The sequence below is a fragment of the Salmo salar genome, chromosome 11 (genome assembly GCF_965601325.2).
Source record: "Salmo salar chromosome 11, fSalSal1, whole genome shotgun sequence".
Taxonomy (NCBI): Eukaryota; Metazoa; Chordata; class Actinopteri; order Salmoniformes; family Salmonidae; genus Salmo; species Salmo salar.
In genome coordinates, this window is record NC_138301.1 from 21,129,394 (window position 1) to 21,147,160 (window position 17,767).

General features: G+C 43.6%; 1 protein-coding gene across 9 annotated transcripts; it reads left to right on the plus strand.

Moving 5' to 3' along the window:
* Positions 1 to 6: 6 nt before the first annotated feature.
* LOC106587332 (zinc finger protein 821) lies at positions 7 to 17,375 on the plus strand. 9 transcript variants are annotated; one of them, XM_014175630.3, is made up of 6 exons: positions 7 to 144; positions 10,051 to 10,170; positions 10,266 to 10,389; positions 11,151 to 11,249; positions 11,779 to 11,945; positions 12,307 to 17,375. In XM_014175630.3, exons 2-6 carry the CDS (start codon positions 10,133 to 10,135, stop codon positions 13,214 to 13,216), a joined length of 1,338 nt encoding a protein of 445 aa, XP_014031105.1. In that variant the 5' UTR covers positions 7 to 144; positions 10,051 to 10,132; the 3' UTR covers positions 13,217 to 17,375. The 9 variants fall into 9 exon arrangements, with proteins under 9 accessions (XP_014031105.1, XP_014031100.1, XP_014031102.1 ...); XM_014175625.3 differs by having other exon boundaries at positions 10,286 to 10,389; XM_014175627.3 differs by having other exon boundaries at positions 10,289 to 10,389.
* The last annotated feature ends 392 nt before the right edge of the window (positions 17,376 to 17,767 follow it).

The window sequence follows — 17,767 nt, forward strand, 5'->3', positions numbered from 1 at the left end:
GGTTACACCGAAAAAAACTAAACTTCAACGTTTGTGGAATGAGAAAGGAACGAAGACCTCAAACAGGCGAGCGTGCAAATTATTTGCATAACTCTCAATTAGCTAGCAAATCCACCAGCCTCGACACTGCTATGTGATATTTGAGTGAGTAACATGGGTTGCTGGTATGTATGTAAGCATTTTGGTTATACGAACATGTTTATTTTACCACTGCAATAATGCTATAGCTACTAGTAGCTAGCTAAATAACCCATTAGGTAGCATATGCCTGCCGTTCTAGCTGCACTTGTGAGACGTTTAGAGATATTAATGCACGCTTCGAGTATTGGTATTATAGCACGCCACAATATGATTATGTTGCTTGGCTGGTGTTCTACCTAGCTAGGTAGCTATTTGTTGTATCTTATTTTGTTGTATTTAGATGTGTCCGAAATGTGCGGATGAGTAATATTTTCTATCAACGTCGTGCTGCGGTCCGCACGGCTCACCTCGTGGCAGTCAGTGATGACGTCAAACTTGTAATGTTATGACATTTGTGAGGTTTGTGGGCTCCATCTAGTGTACTTTACAGACAATTCCGCACTAAGTTCAATCAGGACATGGGCTTCATCGTAGCTTCTTTTTTCTCCTTTTTAAAAAAGGAAGTATACATTTCTTTCTGCCATCTGAAAATATACTGTACATAGATTGAATAAGAACAACTGGAGGGGTGTTTGAACCAGCGTCACCAGGTTCGGACCAACAAGCACACTACTTACTACATGTGCCATAGAGGTCCAGACATCTTGGTAGAAGCAATAGTACACTCCCATACTTGGAGGCACTATATTCTCCAGAAAAGTATCCCATGCACAAACCAGAATGTGAACAGGGGAAAACTTCCATCAAAGGCCAGAAAAACCATGGGTTTCCCACTGCTGGTACCAGTAGTGTAGGTGCTCTAACCCAACACCTAGCAACCTCATCAAAATAGTTTAGGATCTCTTGGCCTAATGGCAAGGTCCCAGGTACCACTCCGACTTCGCTACACTGGTGTCAGAAATGGGATGGCCCCGATTTGCGCCTGTGCCCCAAGGGTGCAGGCACGGCAACTAGAGAAGTGCGAGCCAGACTATTCGAGGAAGGTTGTAGGGTGTAGCGACCTTAAGATTCTGATCTCTTAGTGTAACAGCTAAGGTGTTTGACAGTCGCAAACCACCCAGCTGCAAGCCCGGCCAGTTGGGACTTCCCTTCTCCAAAATCGGAGCAAACAGCTGGAACAGGTTTTGAACCAGCAATGCTGTGGTTATGGGGTGACTCGAGTGCAGTACCACCTGTACCATAAAGGTCTAGACCTCTTGGTAGAGGCTGAAGTGCACGACGTGCCACGTAATGTTGGAGATGGCGCAGACTGAATTTTGCAACCCTGTCATTGAATCAGTTGGTGTAAATTGTGTTACTTTTGGGGGGCTTTGTGAATATAGGCCTATTTCAAATTCACAATATTAAAATCGTCAGTGTGTTTTAAAATCACCTAACATGCAGCCTAAAATCCTTAAAAAATATGTAATATTAAAATATGATATACAAAATGAGGAGAGAAAGAAGTAGGCTCAATGTTTTATTGTATGTATTGTTGACAGTAGTCCACTGCTCCTATGTCATCACAGGTTATCTACCCTTAAATGTTTTGAACATCCCATAATGCGGTGCACATTTTGTGAACATAGATATCAGCTGTACCTGTGGTATGAAAATCAAGACCATACCAAGGTCAGGGAGGCAGTCCGAGATTGTTTGCTAAGATGGATGACGAGGAGACCTGGCTGACGATTGTGGCACATTTTGGGAGCATGGAGAGGCCGGAGATAGCCAGACTACTAAATTGGGCAAAGGAACAGAAGATGGGTATTGGAAAAAGGCCATCAGTGCGTGTTCTGCAAGCAGTACTGCGGCATGAGCGTGGTGAACGGATAGACAGAGTGATTTGAATTTGTGCTTCAGTAAGGTTGGCTTCTTAGCATTCATTGCCATGGTTTTAAATTGTACTGCAGAAATGGAATGTAAATCACAGAAAGTAGACGTTGTGGTGGCAGTACTTGGGTGTGGAAGGTTTTACTATGAAAGGTGTGTTGAACGAGAGTCCTGTCCTCCCAGGCCGTTGGCCTGGTGTTGGATCAGTTAGGGTCAAAGTAGTGGAATGGGGTGGTGATTAAAAAAAAATTAAAAAAAATTAAAAAAAATTAGATGGGTGTAGGGTTAGTTGGTGGTTCATTTTTTTTTTTGTATTACAAAAATGTACATGATCGACCACGCACTACCGCACAGTAGATGGCGGCATGCGCAAACAAAATGTGCGAACTTCATTATAACCGATGAAGAAGAAGAAGCTGTGCCTATGTATCGCTGCAGTGCATTGGCAAAGGGACAGCAACGGAGCTGCTCAGGGCTGCTGAGCAAATAACATCTCAGGCCGAGTTGGATAGGACCCTATCGCAGTTTCTATCATTTGAAAAAAAGATCTAGATCGACTGGAGAGTGCTTTAAATTTAAGTGAATCAGATTGTAACCAAGCCATTTGTGCTTTTATTTATTTTTTATTTATTTAGGCTATTTGTTTTGTATTCATTTAAATGACCCCGACTCTCACCAATGGTGTAAGCTGTGTTCGTCTCTGCCTGGCAAACCATTTTGATCATCGGGTATTTTATTTATTTAAAATAATTTAAGTGTTATTGTTGTACTCCCGGAAGGGAGTCCCTTTACGGAATACAGCTGGATTGCATAGGGAATCTTCAAATCTGTCTGGGCTAGGAGGAGATTCGATTTTTTTCCAACCGGGAGTGGGGGATAATATGTCCAGGCGAAAACAGAACAACCCCTTCAAAGTTAATTGTAGGTATCTCAGATATTGTAAATGCCATTTTTACTTGTTGAAAAGTAGTGAGGAGGATCATTTCCATCCATCTAACTAGACGATTGTTTTCGCCACCGTTGCAATTGTGAACCGCAAGACAATGTGTCAATCACCATCGTTGATACAAGCGCCTGATACAATGTTTTAGTTCAACCTATGTGGAGCGACGGCAATATTTTAATAATTTTGATGATCCATTGAATCAACGCGCGTGACACTGACGACTGTCTATCTTTGAACCAAACAAATTATCATTAACCATTATTAGGCTACTAATAACTAATACTATGATATTTGTATGGAGATGACAACCTCACAATTGCATGCGCAGGTCGTTTTCTCTGAGGGAAACTATTCAGATAGTTATTTCCATGTGTTTACCGGCGCTTATGTTGGTGGTTTTTAAGATTCTTTGTTTGAGACAGCATGAAAACCTGCTGTGGCATGCTGGTCCCTGTTTTCAATTCTTGTTTTGAGAGTATGATATAGCCTACCAATGTCAATGTTAGTCTTGAGAGTAGGACAGATTTCACCCTTATTGGTCTCAGAATCCATTTAAGATGTTGTCTCTCGTATGTCAGTTTTAAACTAGGTACAACATGTTTTTGCTTTGAGTGTACTTTCTGTTTCTCTGGATAAGCTCTCCACATTGAAGTCTCAGATTCAGATAGAGAACCAGTGGAGAAAAGCAATGTCGGTCATACTACTGGCATTGCACTAAAACACGTTTTATTTCTCTATTTTTAAGTTTCTGTTCCATGAGTGCTGTTGTCTCTGTCATAGTCACCAGCTTAGGGGAGGGTGTTTTTTCAGTGTCACTGACTACTTTAGCTACTTTGGCTATCTGCAAGCAACATTCCTCCAATTCCAATGGGAGACTACTCCAGAGCTGGTATAGGCTAGGTACCACAGGTTTGGTAGCTGTGTAGTTGCCTGACAAACATTTCTACTGATGGTGGTGATGATGATGATGTCCTTTTCTTATGCATGCTAAAAGGTCAAACTGAGAGCATGATGTATTGGCCTGATGATCCTTCACAGTGTAAGCTACTGGATGCCTGAGGACGCATAAGTCCACCCAAGGGGATCGAACCCAACGATACAGTGAGGTGACCATGTAGCCTTTAGGGTCCTTTTCAAAATAAAATAACATTTTATTGGTTACATACACATGGTAAGCAGATGTTAATGCGAGTGTAGTGAAATGCTTGTGCTTCTAGTTCCGACAATGCAGTAACATCTAACAAGTAATCTAACAAATTCACAACTACCTTATACGCACAAATGTAAAGGTATGAATACGAATATGTACATATAAATATATGGCTGAGCGATGGCCGTGCGGCATAGGCAAGATGCAGTAGATGGTATAGAATACAGTATATACATATGAGTAATGTAGGATAACATTATTCAAGGTGTGTTATTTAAAGTGACTAGTGATACATTTATTAAGTCCATTTATTCAAGTGGCCAGAGATTTGAGTCAGTATGTTGGCAGCAGCCTCTATGTTAGTGGTGGCTGTTTAACAGTCTGATGGTCTTGAGATAGAAGCTGTTTTTCATTCTCTCGGTCCCAGCTTTGATGCACCTATACTGACCTCGCCTTCTGGATGATAGTGGGGTGAACAGGCAGTGGCTCGGGTGGTTGTTGTCCTTGATGATATTTTTGGCCTTCCTGTGACATCGGGTGCTGTAGGTAGGCAGGCGAGTGTAGTTTGTTTAAATATGGTGTTGAAATACGTATTGCTCTAATGGCCTCAATAATCCCTATATGCTAATAACATCATCTGTCACAGGAAACAGTAACACAGTAAGGATGCATTGTGTGTTTCTAGACTTATTGGTCCATAGAACTCTGCTGTTCAAACACAGTATAGTAAAACAACACGCATTATCAATCCTAAAGTGTTTTTTGGGGGGCTTCTACAGTGATGTCTACAAGCTTCACATACTACTTCTGACTGATAGTTATGAAATAACAACTGTTTTTTTTATTACCCTCAGAATGAACCAGACCTTAGCACTTTCCTATGACCACATACAGTTGGTCCAAGACAAATTCACACCCACATACCACATAGTTTATAAAATGATAATCGGCCATTTTCTTAACCCACCATCGAATTAAACAATATTATAATCCTTAAAAGTGGTGTGTGTGTGTGTGTGTGTGTGTGTGTGTGTGTGTGTGTGTGTGTGTGTGTGTGTGTGTGTGTGTGTGTGTGTGTGTCGTGAACTGATGTGAAATGTCCCTCTGTAGAGCACAGACATTACCAGCATGGGGAAACTAATCAGATGGCCTGTCTGAGCCAATCATGGCTGGGGTAGAGGGAAAGCATAGCAGCTCTGTTAGAAGTCTCATTAGCCCTGAAAGGGTTGGTGACTATAAACAGGTCTGTTCTGATAGCATGCGTTCAGGTTGTATCAGAATAGTCTTCATTGTGGATCTATAATGTATCATCTTCACAACACACATACTTGAGGAAGCCATACAGATGGGTCATTTTGTGTTAATTGTCTGAGAGCAGAGTGGAGAGGGAGGGATTCTGGAGAAAGGGGTGATGGCGGTGTCCTCCTTGCCTTAATTAAATACCAGGCTGTCAATTAGGTGAAGTGAGAAATGATCTGGGAGTCTGGGATTAGCTGATGTCTGTGTTTCACCATTCCCATGGTCCTGAACACCACAGTGCCTGAACACAGATGGAAGGCAGGGGCCCCAGCACTTCCTGGAGACTCAGACAGTATTGTGTGACTGTGTGTGTTGAAGCAGAGGGTGGGTAAAAAAGAGGGGAGCTTGAATTCAACAGGAGCCCCATTGCTTAGTGTTTGAGTAGAGTTTTGGCATTCTCTCTTTTGTCTGTTTTGTTTTGTCCCCCCTTCCTCCTCTCTCCCTCTGTGTCTGTTGGCTGATGAGTTTGTCTTTGTCTGGATTCGGTCAGACACTGCGTCACCTCCTGCCTACAGACACGCACTCAGAGATAACATCAGAGTGGCAGAGACATGGGGAGGGAGGGAGAAGAGAGACAGATGTACAGACAGACCCTAGCAGTGGGGGATGGGTAGCTCTCACATCAATCATTGGCTGTGTGCCGTGGAGCCAGTCTGTTGTAGCAGTTCATAGTTCAACACTCAGACCCACTCTACCAATGCTAATGAGTGCCTGGATCACTATGGAGATTGTTTCCAAACTATTTTCACATCCTATATACTCCGCTAAAAAGTTAATGCAGGAATGACAACCCTGTGAAGATTAGAGGGGAGTAAAAAAAAAAATGATACTTGAAGAATATTCCTCAACCCTCTCACACACAGACCATGATCCTCAGTGGTGTGTTACTGTAATTACCTCTGCCAGCCTCGGGTAACTGGATGAAAGATTTTCCTTCCATCACACTGAATGGAAAGACTGGACAGGAAGGGAGGGGGGGGGGGGAATTCATTGCATTCAGAAGCAGAGGGTGATAACTGGAGGGCTATGGAACCTAAACTGTTGCAGTTTAAATATATATTTTTACCTTCGAGATATATAAAAATGATAAATGAAATCTCCCATTAATTTATACTGATCCTGTTTTGATACTGATGACAGGAGAGGTCCTCAGGAATGAGTGTACTGTCACTAACAACTGGAGAGGTCCTGTGCTCCCATCCCAACCGTGTCAAGCTTGGGTGTAGATCGGAGGGGAAATGGGATACGAATGCAATGAGCAGAGATGCTGTAAAATGCTGAGCGCCATGTGAGGGGTTTAAGCAGACACATATGGGCTCCGTTGGTATGAGGCATTGGCCTCCCCCTCAGAGCTGCTGGTATGGATATAGAACAGTCAGAGCTGCGTATGAGCAGGGAGGACAGAGGGTGAGCCAGGCTGTGCAGTGTGTGGGTGGTACTGAGAGAGGGAGAAACACTGCCTTGCAGGCTGCTACTGGAAAGGAGTGCAGGCTGCTTCCCCCTGGGACTGCAGCATGCCTGGATAAGCGTGTGTGTGTGTTCGTTCTGCTTCTGTGAAAATTGGGGGTCTGGTTGTGTGTGTGTGCATGTGTCAACGTGCGCTTCTGCGATGTGTTGATGCAGCATTATATTGGCATGTCAGTGAATATGAAAGCATCCTTGTCAACTGCATATAGGCTAGGTGAATGATTGTTTTAAGGTTTAATTCTTTAATGTATTCTGTTGTGTTTCTATAACCGTCTTGTACTAGTGTATTATAGCAGCTATGCTGGGTTTATGTGTGTAGCTACGGCTCCTTTAATGCTGGATAGGCTTGCTATTCTAATCTGAAGCACTTTCTTCAGTAGACAATGTGTGATTGCTTGGATTTTTGTGGCTAGTCAGCACCTACACCAGGTAACTGAAGTACAGGCTACACACCAGGCTCTCTGGTGTTTGGTATGCCCTCCATGTTAAATATTACAGGTCTGTGCTCTAGAAATGTCTTCCCCTGACTTCATGATCACGCTCATCCTTGCACTACTGACCTGTCAATCTTCTGTTCCAGGGCTGTCATTCCTATGCCTAGCACGTTTTACCTCAAGGCTTTGTCTACTGGCTGTATTTTCCTGCATTGTCTTGTAATATATCATACACAATATATTATACACACCTGACTCTATATCAAATTAATAAAAATCATTTTTTTCTATGTCATTGAGCATAGCCTCAATCAAGAATATGATGGAAAGTGACCACCCATTTTGCCTTGGTTCCTCGATCTTCTGGTTTTTGAATGGGCTTCAAGGTTATATGACCAAATTCCCAAACGCTGTCATTTAAGATATACAATTCTATTCTTATTTGTGTATTAATTTACATCTACCGATGCCTTTTAAGATGTTCATTTGCGTCCTGTTTGCGTCTGTGTGTGTTGCGTTTCAAGAACATAAAAAAAACGAAGAAAGTCGACATGTAGTGGTCACATTTACCCATCGTATCCAGCCTTATTTTTAAAACGTTGCTATGGGCACAGCCAAACAACGGAAGTGATGGATTCGACTTTACTTCTCTACTGCAGCTCGCCGGTGGCAAATTAGCCAGAGTCAATTATTTGGATTCAGTTTAAAAGTCAAGTAAACGAGTATATAAGCGTAAGTTTACATTTATTTCATTCAAGTTCTCTGTTAGCGAGACCTACTAGGCTAGTTCTGTTGTGATAATAACGTTAGTTGTGTTGTCAGAGTTAAGGGCCAGGCACCAAGCCCATAACTATAATGAGAAACTATAGGCTACATAACTATAACACATGGTGAGCATCCACACTAGAGGAACGTTTATTGTTCTGAAGTCCTACACCTGGTCAGTGAACAGATCAATGCATCCTACTGCACGCTGCCTAATGAGGTGACTATGAGTTCTCTAACACAGAGATACTGGTTCAGACCATTCGGTACTTTCAGGGTCTGTTCATTGTCAGTGACGACTGCAAATAATACGTCAATGTAGGCCTAATGTAAAACAATATAGTAACTCCTACTGTATTTAAATGTAGCAATTCAACAACAAATTGCCTGCACATCTATTACAGCATGTCATTGCCTCTTTGCTCAAGGGGTTTGCAAGTGATTTCCATTTTTCTAATGGTTGTCAATTTCTTTGGGTCTTATTTTTCACTGCTCATCTCTCTGTCCTGTGCAACTATTTGCAATGCATCAGTGTTATCATAATAACCGGCCAAAAGTGATCACACCAATGCACTTTCTCTCCTCAACAATCCGCAGGTACTGCAGGATTCTGTTCCAACTAGGCACCACACCTGACCAACTGAGCTAATTGATCAGTTCAATGATTGACTAAATTCAACACACCTAATCCTCCAGGTCGATTAAATAATAAACATGAAGTGCCTGCAGCACTCCAGGACCAGTGTTGTCTACCCCTGCTATAGCCTGTTGTGAATGAGAACAGCTGGAAGAGAGGCTAGTAATGTGTAGCCGAAGTAAGAAGCTCAATATTTACCAGTCAGTGCAAGAAAAGTTTTACTGTTATCAATTGAGTACACAATTATTGTCCCTGTTATGTAGGCTAATTTGAATAACCTCGTCCTATTTTGTAAAAAAATAAAAAATAAACTGCATATGCCTACAGCCTAGGCCTGATTTTTGTAGCCATTTGGATCAGTTTGGGACTATTCTCAACAGTTTAGAAGGTCCAGAAAGATACATAAGCAGGCCACTCATGTGTTCTGTCAGGATGTAGCCCAGTGTTAAGATGGGCCTACCATAGGAACATATGGGCTTCTCCTTTCCAACTCCCTGCCTGTTCTTAATGCTGTAGCCTATTTTACATTCAGCAGGTAACTCTCCTCTAATAGGCTCATTTAGTAGGCTAAAGAAAATAAGTGTCCAGCAAGCTTTTGTAGTCTGGCTTTTTCTGGGACTCCACGATATTTAATAGGAAGAGACCCTAGGTGCGTAATTGCGCGACAGACAGACAGGTTTGGGATGTAGATCTCCTAAATTAGAAACATATGCATATTAGCTCATAATTCATAAGCTCAATGTTAGGCTTAATACGGCAGTGAATATATCCAGTCACTTTACGAAAGGAAAAATAAGTTTATCAGATCAGGAAATCATAGGTAGCCTACACCGTGTGCTCCTGAGGCTGTGCTGAGTCCTCTCCCTCCCAGTCCCCTGGTACCAGCTGGAAAACCTACCCTATTCTTTCAGTTTTTTAGGGACAAGAAATGTATCCTACCTAGGCTACAACCCAATGTAATGAAGAATGTTATTGTTTTCAGTTGAGTACAAAACTCTAGTCTTGGGTGTAAACTACAGTGAGTAGCCTAAGTCATTTGAATAACGCTCAAAAGCCTAGTGTTTTTAAATGTTCATTTAGAAATTACTGCATGTAGCCTGCCTGATTGGGCAACCATTTGGATCAGTTCTGGGTTTTTTCTCAGCTGTTAGTCTACAAGGTCCAGGCACATTAGCAGGCCAGTAATATGGTGTATTTTTCAGGATTTATCAGCGAAAAGAAACATGCTAATGCAGGGATTTCTAGTGGCGAGCATATGAATTATAAGGAAGTTGTATCCATAGTTTCCGCATTTGGCTTCTGTGTTTTAAGTGTTTGAAAATCAGATGGATTTGCCTAGAGTTAAATTGGGCCACCCCTCCCTCTGATGGTCTTATCATCTCCCTGTGACTGTTCACAGGGCCCTTCCACAGCACCGGCTTTGCAGGCTCCCTCCACACTATTAACATGGATGGCAGGGACGATTTCATTGAGGACAGTGAATGCCACAGCAACAATTCCCAACAGGACAGCATTTCAGGTAGGCATTTCCCTGACCGTAATGTGATATACTCTCTGTAGGGGGTGTCGTGAGAGAATATGACTAGCTCTGTGTTCTGTTGTCTATATTGATAGGGCTGTGTTTGCCTCCATAGAAGACAGTGATAGCGACCTGGACAACCACGACTCATCCTCCAACACCTCAGCTGATGACCACATGACCTCCACCAAAAGAACACACCACAGGGGAGTTAAAGAAGTGAGTGTCCCTGTCAGGGTTAGCCATGGAGGGGTGTTCTCTCCTCCTAGTACTGTTATCATGTGTGTCCACTGAGTGCGGGCCTGCCTGGTTGCTGATTCACACATGCATTTCCTTCCTGATTTGATAGTGTTCTACAGATCTCAGGGTCATCTGGCCCTCTAGACTTATGTAGAAAGGTTATTGCCCCACCCCGCACTGTCCATTTCCAGAATTATGTTATTCAATAATCCTACAAAAAGAGAGATGCAGCACAAGAATACGTCTGAATAAATTGCGTTAGTCAATTGTAAACTGGCGATTACAGAATATCCTCACACCTTCAGACCCCAGAAACCGAAGCATCTCAGGTTGTGTGGTGTGATTCACAACCATGGCAGAGTCATACAGTGTGTCATAGTGACAGTCAATGAGTCACCGTGGGCCTGAGGGTAATTCTCTCTCTCACCCTCAACCCACCCAACACCACAACCACACACACACAACCTTATGACCTACCATTCAGGATTCTTGCTCCCAGGACCAGCCATAGAGGTACTGTAGAGAGGATGAGCATATCCACCCTTTAGATGTACACATGAAATCCTCTTCTAATATTTGCCCTACATTCTCAGTGTAGGCAGAACCACCATTACATAACTTACTGTATTATTACACAATCATTAGCATACATATTACTGATGAAACAGATCTGTATGGTTGCTCTACATAGTATCCACAGTATCTGAGTGTACAGTAGTACTGATGCCTCTGTTTCTCAGGAGGGCGAGGAGGGGGCCGACCTGATGAACAGCTGTGTGTGTCCTCTGTGCACGCTGGAGTTCAGCAGCCCCGAGCAGCTCATCACACACGTCTACCAGGTGAGGACAGTACAGTACCAGACAGCCCACCATGGCACCGAGTATTCAGACGGGGCCAAAGCCTCCTTAGCTTCAGAGGTTGGATCAGGGGGATAATGTGCTGGGGTAGATAATCACATTTAAACCTCCTAGGAGATACTGTCATCACTACACTAAAGAGGGAAGGATAATTATGATCCAGTCATGTGATCAGTTGCTGGGTTATGTGTCAAACCTAAGGTTTGGATGTTTCATCCTGTTTTACGTTATGCCAGTATCTTGTAACTGAGCTAGAATGAAACATTTACCAGCAACCACTTCCTTCTCCTTCCAATTGTGTACTTTCTCACATGATGGTGTAGTGTTAACCACATATGTTTATGCCACAATTGTAGATATGTGTATTTTTAGATATGCACTGTTGGGGTTTGCCCTCACTTTTTTTATGTTGCTTATAGAACACACTGACAAAGAAAACGATTGTGGTCTACCTAATTAAATGACTATAAATCCCCATCTCTCTCCCCCCCTGTGTCTCTCTGTGGAGCAGCACACATCGTTGATGGGCAGCAGTAAGAACTACGTGTGCCCAGTGTGTGGGCGCGCGCTCAGCTCGCCAGGCTCCCTGGGGCGCCACCTTCTCATCCACTCTGAGGACCGCCTCTCCAACTGTGCTGTGTGTGGGACACGCTTCACCGACACCAACAACTTCAATAGGTCTGTGCCTCCTCATTTTAGCTTTTTTATTTTTTTTGTCATTTTAGCAGACGCTCTTATCCAGAGCGACTTACAGTGAGTGCATACATTTCATAATTTTTTTCCCCCCCCCGTACTGGTCCCCCGTGGGAATCAAACCCACAACCCTGGTGTTGCAAACACCATGCTCTACCAACTGAGCCACACGGGACCTGCACCACTACTACCTCATTTCAGCCCTATACCCTAGTTTAGTGCTTCAGCCTTTCACAGACACAATGACATGGGTTATCTACAGAGTTTAGAGAGTTAGGCTGTCTGTCTGAGCTAGCCTGTAACAGCTGTGTCCTGTAACTACTCACGTCTCTGCCCCCCTACACAGGGAGAAGCTCAGAGAGGTCCTGAACACAGGCAGCAGTATGGAATGCAGCAGCGGCGATGAGAACTGTTCCATGTCCCGGTCTCTCTCTGGCAGCCCCATGGGCAACCCTGGTCATGGCCTGGGACACGGCCACGGGCCCGGCCACAACCAAGGACACGGCCCAAACCAAGGCACAGGCCACATCCCGGGACACAACCACGGCCCGGGATACAACCCCGGCCACAACCAAGGACACAACCATGGCCAAGGTCCCGGACTCCTCCCAAGCCACCCACTCCCCTCGCTGCACCACAGCCTCCTCTCTTCGCCCCCCTCCTTCCCTGACACCCTCAGCCCCTCACCAGGCCTACCCCTGCTGCCAGACATCCTGAGCCCCATGCCTGTGCACCCGGCCGGAGTGCTGCTGGTGTGCAACAGCTGTGTGGCCTACCAGCAGCTGGTGGACGCCCAGTCTCCCATGAGGAAGTGGGCCATGCGCAGGAAGAACGAGCCGGTGGAGGCACGCATGCACCGTCTAGAGCGCGAGCGCTCCGCCAAGAAGACCAAGCGGGAGCACGAGTCGCCCGAGGAGCGGGAGCTGCGAAGGCTGCGGGACCGCGAAGCCAAGCGGATGCAGAGGCTGCAGGAGACAGAGGAGCAACGGACACGGAGGCTTCTGCGCGACAGGGAGGCCATGCGGATGAAGAGGGCCAACGAGACGCCAGATAAGAGGCAGGCCAGGCTGATCCGTGAGAGAGAGGCCAAGAGACTGAAACGGCGGCTGGAGAAGATCGACCCCTCCCTGAGAGGTCAGATAGAGCATGACCCAGCTGCTATGGCCGCCCTGACGGCAGACATGAGCCTGTTCCAGTTCCCCTGCCCCATGCCTGTCCCCTCTCTAGACAACGGCCTCTTCATGAAGCTGCCCTAGCAGGACCAGGTCACTGGGGGCAGCACACTGGACCACTAACAGTTACAATGACTTACTCCACTACGCCTATGGGTTGCCATGGTCACAGATGGAACCATTCCATGCTGGTTGAAATTCCAGCAGCTTCTGTGTCCAACGACTTGATACCCAAACTCCTGTGTCAACAAATAACATTAATTTATTACAGACTAGCAGGAAATAAGAGCAGGGTCAAGAATGTTTCACTTAATGATATTGATAAAGCATGTTGTCAAGAGATTTTCTGTTCTGCGGGCTAGCAGACTTTGACTTAGCAGCCCATTGTGACGGGAGCAGTTACACCCTTCCATCTTTTGCACATGGACCTTCAGTGGTGGAAGTGAGTCACGTAGCCCATAGCTCTTTCCCTCACCTCTGGTCCCTTCTGCTAGCCCAGTCGCTGGAGTTTACCAGTAGCTACAACTCTCTCTGTCTCACGCTGCCAACATGGGTCTCTGCTCTGGCTAGCTCATATCCACCCAATCAACTACCTCAGTAAGGGCCGAGGCTGAGCCCTCTGTGGTCTACGTTCTGACTCCAAGCTTCTTTACACGTACACTACAGAAGAGAATGTTTCCTTAGTTTGAGGGTTTGTTTATATCTTTAGGATGTATTCACAGCTCACTGGGGGAATATTCAACAGGACAGAACGTTCAGAAAGACAGTCAGAAATGTACGGTATAAAACGGGAACGATAGAAAACGGGCCTGTTCTATACATCACAATTCTATCCGCTATGCTCAGAATATTCTGTACTATTTAATGAGCCCTGTTTTGAGCAACATTCTCCTTCATTCCAGCATGTTCTCTTCAACTCAATATACAGTTGAAGTCGGAAGTTTACATAGACTTAGGTTGGAGTCAAACCTATAGTTTTGGCAAGTCGGTTAGGACATCTGCTTTGTGCATGACAAGTAATTTTTCCAACAGTTGTTTACAGAAAGATTATTTCACTTATAATTCACTGTATCACAATTCCAGTGGGTCAGAAGTTTACAGACACTAAGTTGACTGTCTTTAAACAGCTTTGAAAATTCCAGAAAATTATGTCATGGCTTTAGAAGCTTCTGATAGGGTAATTGACATCATTTGAGTCAATTGGAGGTGTACCTGTGGATGTATTTCAAGGCCTACCTTCAAACTCAGTGCCTCTTTGCTTGACATCATGGGAAAATCAAAAGAAATCAGCCAAGACCTCCACAAGAAAAAAAATGGTAGACCTCCACAAGTTTGGGTCATCCTTGGGAGCAATTTCCAAACACCTGAAGGTACCACGTTCATCTGTACAAAAAAATTGTACGCAAGTTTAAACACCATGGGACCACGCAGCCGTCAAACAGCTCAGGAAGGAGACACTTTGTCTCCTAGAGATGAACGTACTTTGTTGCGAAATGCGCAAATCAATCCCAGAACAATAGCAAAGGACCTTGTGAAGATGCTGGAGGAAACGGGTACAAAAGTATCTATATCCACAGTAAACGAGTCCTATATCGACATAACCTGAAAGGCCGCTCAGCAATGAAGAAGCCACTGCTCCAAAACTGCCATAAAAAAAGCCAGACTACGGTTTGCAACTGCACATGGGGACAAAGATCGTACTTTTTGGAGAAATGTCCTCTGGTCTGATGAAACAAAAATGGAACTGTTTGGCCATAATGACCATCATTATGTATGAAGAAAAAAGGGGGAGGCTTGCACGCCGAAGAACACCATCCCAACCGTGAAGTACAGGGCTGGCAGCATCATGTTGTGAGGGTGCTTTGCTGCAGGAGGGACTGGTGCACTTCACAAAATAGATGGCATCATGAGGAAGGAAAATTATGTGGATATATTGAAGCAGCATCTCAAGACATCAGTCAAGAAGTTAAAGCTTGGTCGCAAATGGGTCTTCCAAATGGACAATGACCCCAAGCATATTTCCAAAGTTGTGGCAAAATGGCTTAAGGACAACAAAGTCAAGGTATTGGAGTGGCCATCAAAGCCCTGACCTCAATCCTATAGAAAATTTGCAGGCAGAACTGAAAAAGCGTGTGCGAGTAAGGAGGCCTACAAACCTGACTCAGTTACACCAGCTCTGTCAGGAGGAATGGACCAAAATTCACCCAAGTTATTGTGGGAAGCTTGTGGAAGGCTACCCAAAACATTTGACCCAAGTTAAAGGCAATACTAATTGAGTGTATGTAAACTTCTGATCCACTGGAAATGTGATGAAAGAAATAAAAGCTGAAATAAATCATTCTCTATTATTCTGACATTTCACATTCTTAAAATAAAGTGGTGATCCTAACTGACATAAGACAGGGAATTTTTACTAGGATTAAATGTCAGGAATTGTGAAAAACTGAGTTTAAAAGTATTTGGCTAAGGTGTATGTAAACTTCCGACTTCGACAGTAGTGGCAGTATACAGTTGGTCTCTTTGCCTTTTATTAGTCACATTGACCTTCCTCAATCTGTGTTTTTCCCTCGTACCTTCGCAACACTCCATAACCTTTGCCAAGTAGTTGGTAATAATTTCCTTTTTACTTTATGCATCTTCTGTTGCATTGACATTTTTGGCTCATCAAACCCCAATCTTTGCTGCTGTTACTGTTCTGTACATGTTAGTTACCTCTAGGACATTTAGGACTCAACATGTGAACTGAGAATGCTAATTTACTAGCATTTTTCTAAATGCCCCAAATGGTCATATTTCCTTCCTCACCCAGCCAACGTATTTAAAAATGCTCATGTGTCAGCGTAAATGCTATATTTTAAATGACTAATCTCTGCATTTTTCAAGTGATCTCACTTTGCAGAGTTCCACTCTCCAATGAGCATGTTCTAGACTCGTTATTAAACCTGTTGACCCTCGACCAGTTGGGAGAGATCTCTGGTCTTCGGTTTCATTGACCTCATTCCAATTGATATTTATGCAACATGATGTGAATATATATATATATTTTGTAAAAAAAAAAAAATTTGGGGATATTTTGTTTGTTGGTGTATATAATAGATGAAAGTACACATTTTGCCATGTTTGGTTCTGTACTGTATGTATTTGTTTTTTCCTTCTTTGGTAATTTGTTCTCAATTTCTTTCCTCAAAGGTTACCTCCGATACACAATGTTTCACAACTGAGCTCTGCAGACACATTGACAACATTACATGATTAGTTTTCTGGAGTATTCCTCAAGACAGGTTCTCAGTTTGAGCCACTACCAGGCTAAAGCCCACAACAGAATAGTATCCCGCTCAACAGGGGAAAAAGCTATTATATTCTAATTGTCCTTAACAGTCTAGGAGCGGTTCAAACCTCTATGCAACAGTGCTGTTTATTCCAAGGGAAATTTGACTCTTAAAACTATGCAGAGTGCAGGAAAAAACAAATGGACTCAAATGTATAGAATTGTGCAACTCAGGCAATGCAACTCAGTGAGGCCTCTTTGGCCATAGATTCAGCGCCCTGGTCCATTAACTTATTTTCAGCAGGGTCATATCACTATCCTAATTTAAGATGCCCAGAGAGCAGAGCCATGCTGCAGACAGTGTTGTCACACATGGCGTGTCTTTGCTACAAAATCTCATTTCTGCCAAGTACTGAACGTATGGACACCTTTTCAATAATGAATACTGGGTATTCTGACTGATTTGAACTGGCAGCTGATATCAGTGTCATCATCCTCATACAGTGGAATAATGCTATGGAAAATGTGGAGTACACTCTTCGACATTAAAATACTACAAAGGAAATGGTACTGACAGTTTCCCAGGTTCTGTTTGTGCTTTTGAACAGCACTGTCTAAAGCTCTGCCTAGCGTGACAGTCTGGATTAGCACCATGTCGTGAAACTGCATTTGTATTCTACTGTTATTCTATGCCTGCCTGTTTTTGTTCAATTTAATCAAGACTGTTCTTTGAACTTTGGCCTTTTTACTAGTCTATCAGGATATTCTCTTGATGTCCATGTTTACAAAGGAAATCCTTTTAAGAAGGCCAAAATCAATGAGGGTAAACAAAAGTGAAAAGGAGAACACTATGCTAGTTTTGTCACAATTCTCAGAACGGTACTTTTACGGCAGCCGTTCTGCTACTGGATTAACAGACGTACAGATCATATTAAAAGCAGGAATAGAATGTGGAAATAAACATTGACACCCGCACTGTGTAGTAAAGTCAATCTCTTCTCTTTCAGTTCACCCTATGCACCAGTTAGCAAATAAAGCATGCCACTGAAACGGACTGGCTCTTTCCAGGCCACAATGGCCTCTCTATTCATGGCAGACACAGACAGTGTCATAAACCTCTATAACACCTAGACAGAGTAGTGCTGTCCAATGCCAACTCTGGGGTGAGAACAGAGCAGGAACATGGAATGAAAATATCACTGGTGTATTGTACTGTAGTTAAACAACTCTATAGGTAATTCAGACATGATCCTGAAAGTCAAGTTTGACCTCTGTGGTAATTAAATCATTGATAACCCAAAGCTGCAGATGAGATGGTTTATGACCCTGGAACTAGCTCCAGGACCCACATATCACCTCTCCATGTG

Excerpts from the sequence above, each read along its gene's own strand:
- LOC106587332 (XM_014175632.3), top strand. The coding sequence starts at position 2,835 with ATGTCCAGGCGAAAACAGAACAACCCCTTCAAAGTTAATT. Across the intron at positions 2,875-10,050 it reads CAACCCCTTCAAAGTTAATT|GGCCCTTCCACAGCACCGGC; the intron begins GTAGGTATCTCA and ends GACTGTTCACAG. Across the intron at positions 10,390-11,150 it reads ACCACAGGGGAGTTAAAGAA|GAGGGCGAGGAGGGGGCCGA; the intron begins GTGAGTGTCCCT and ends TCTGTTTCTCAG.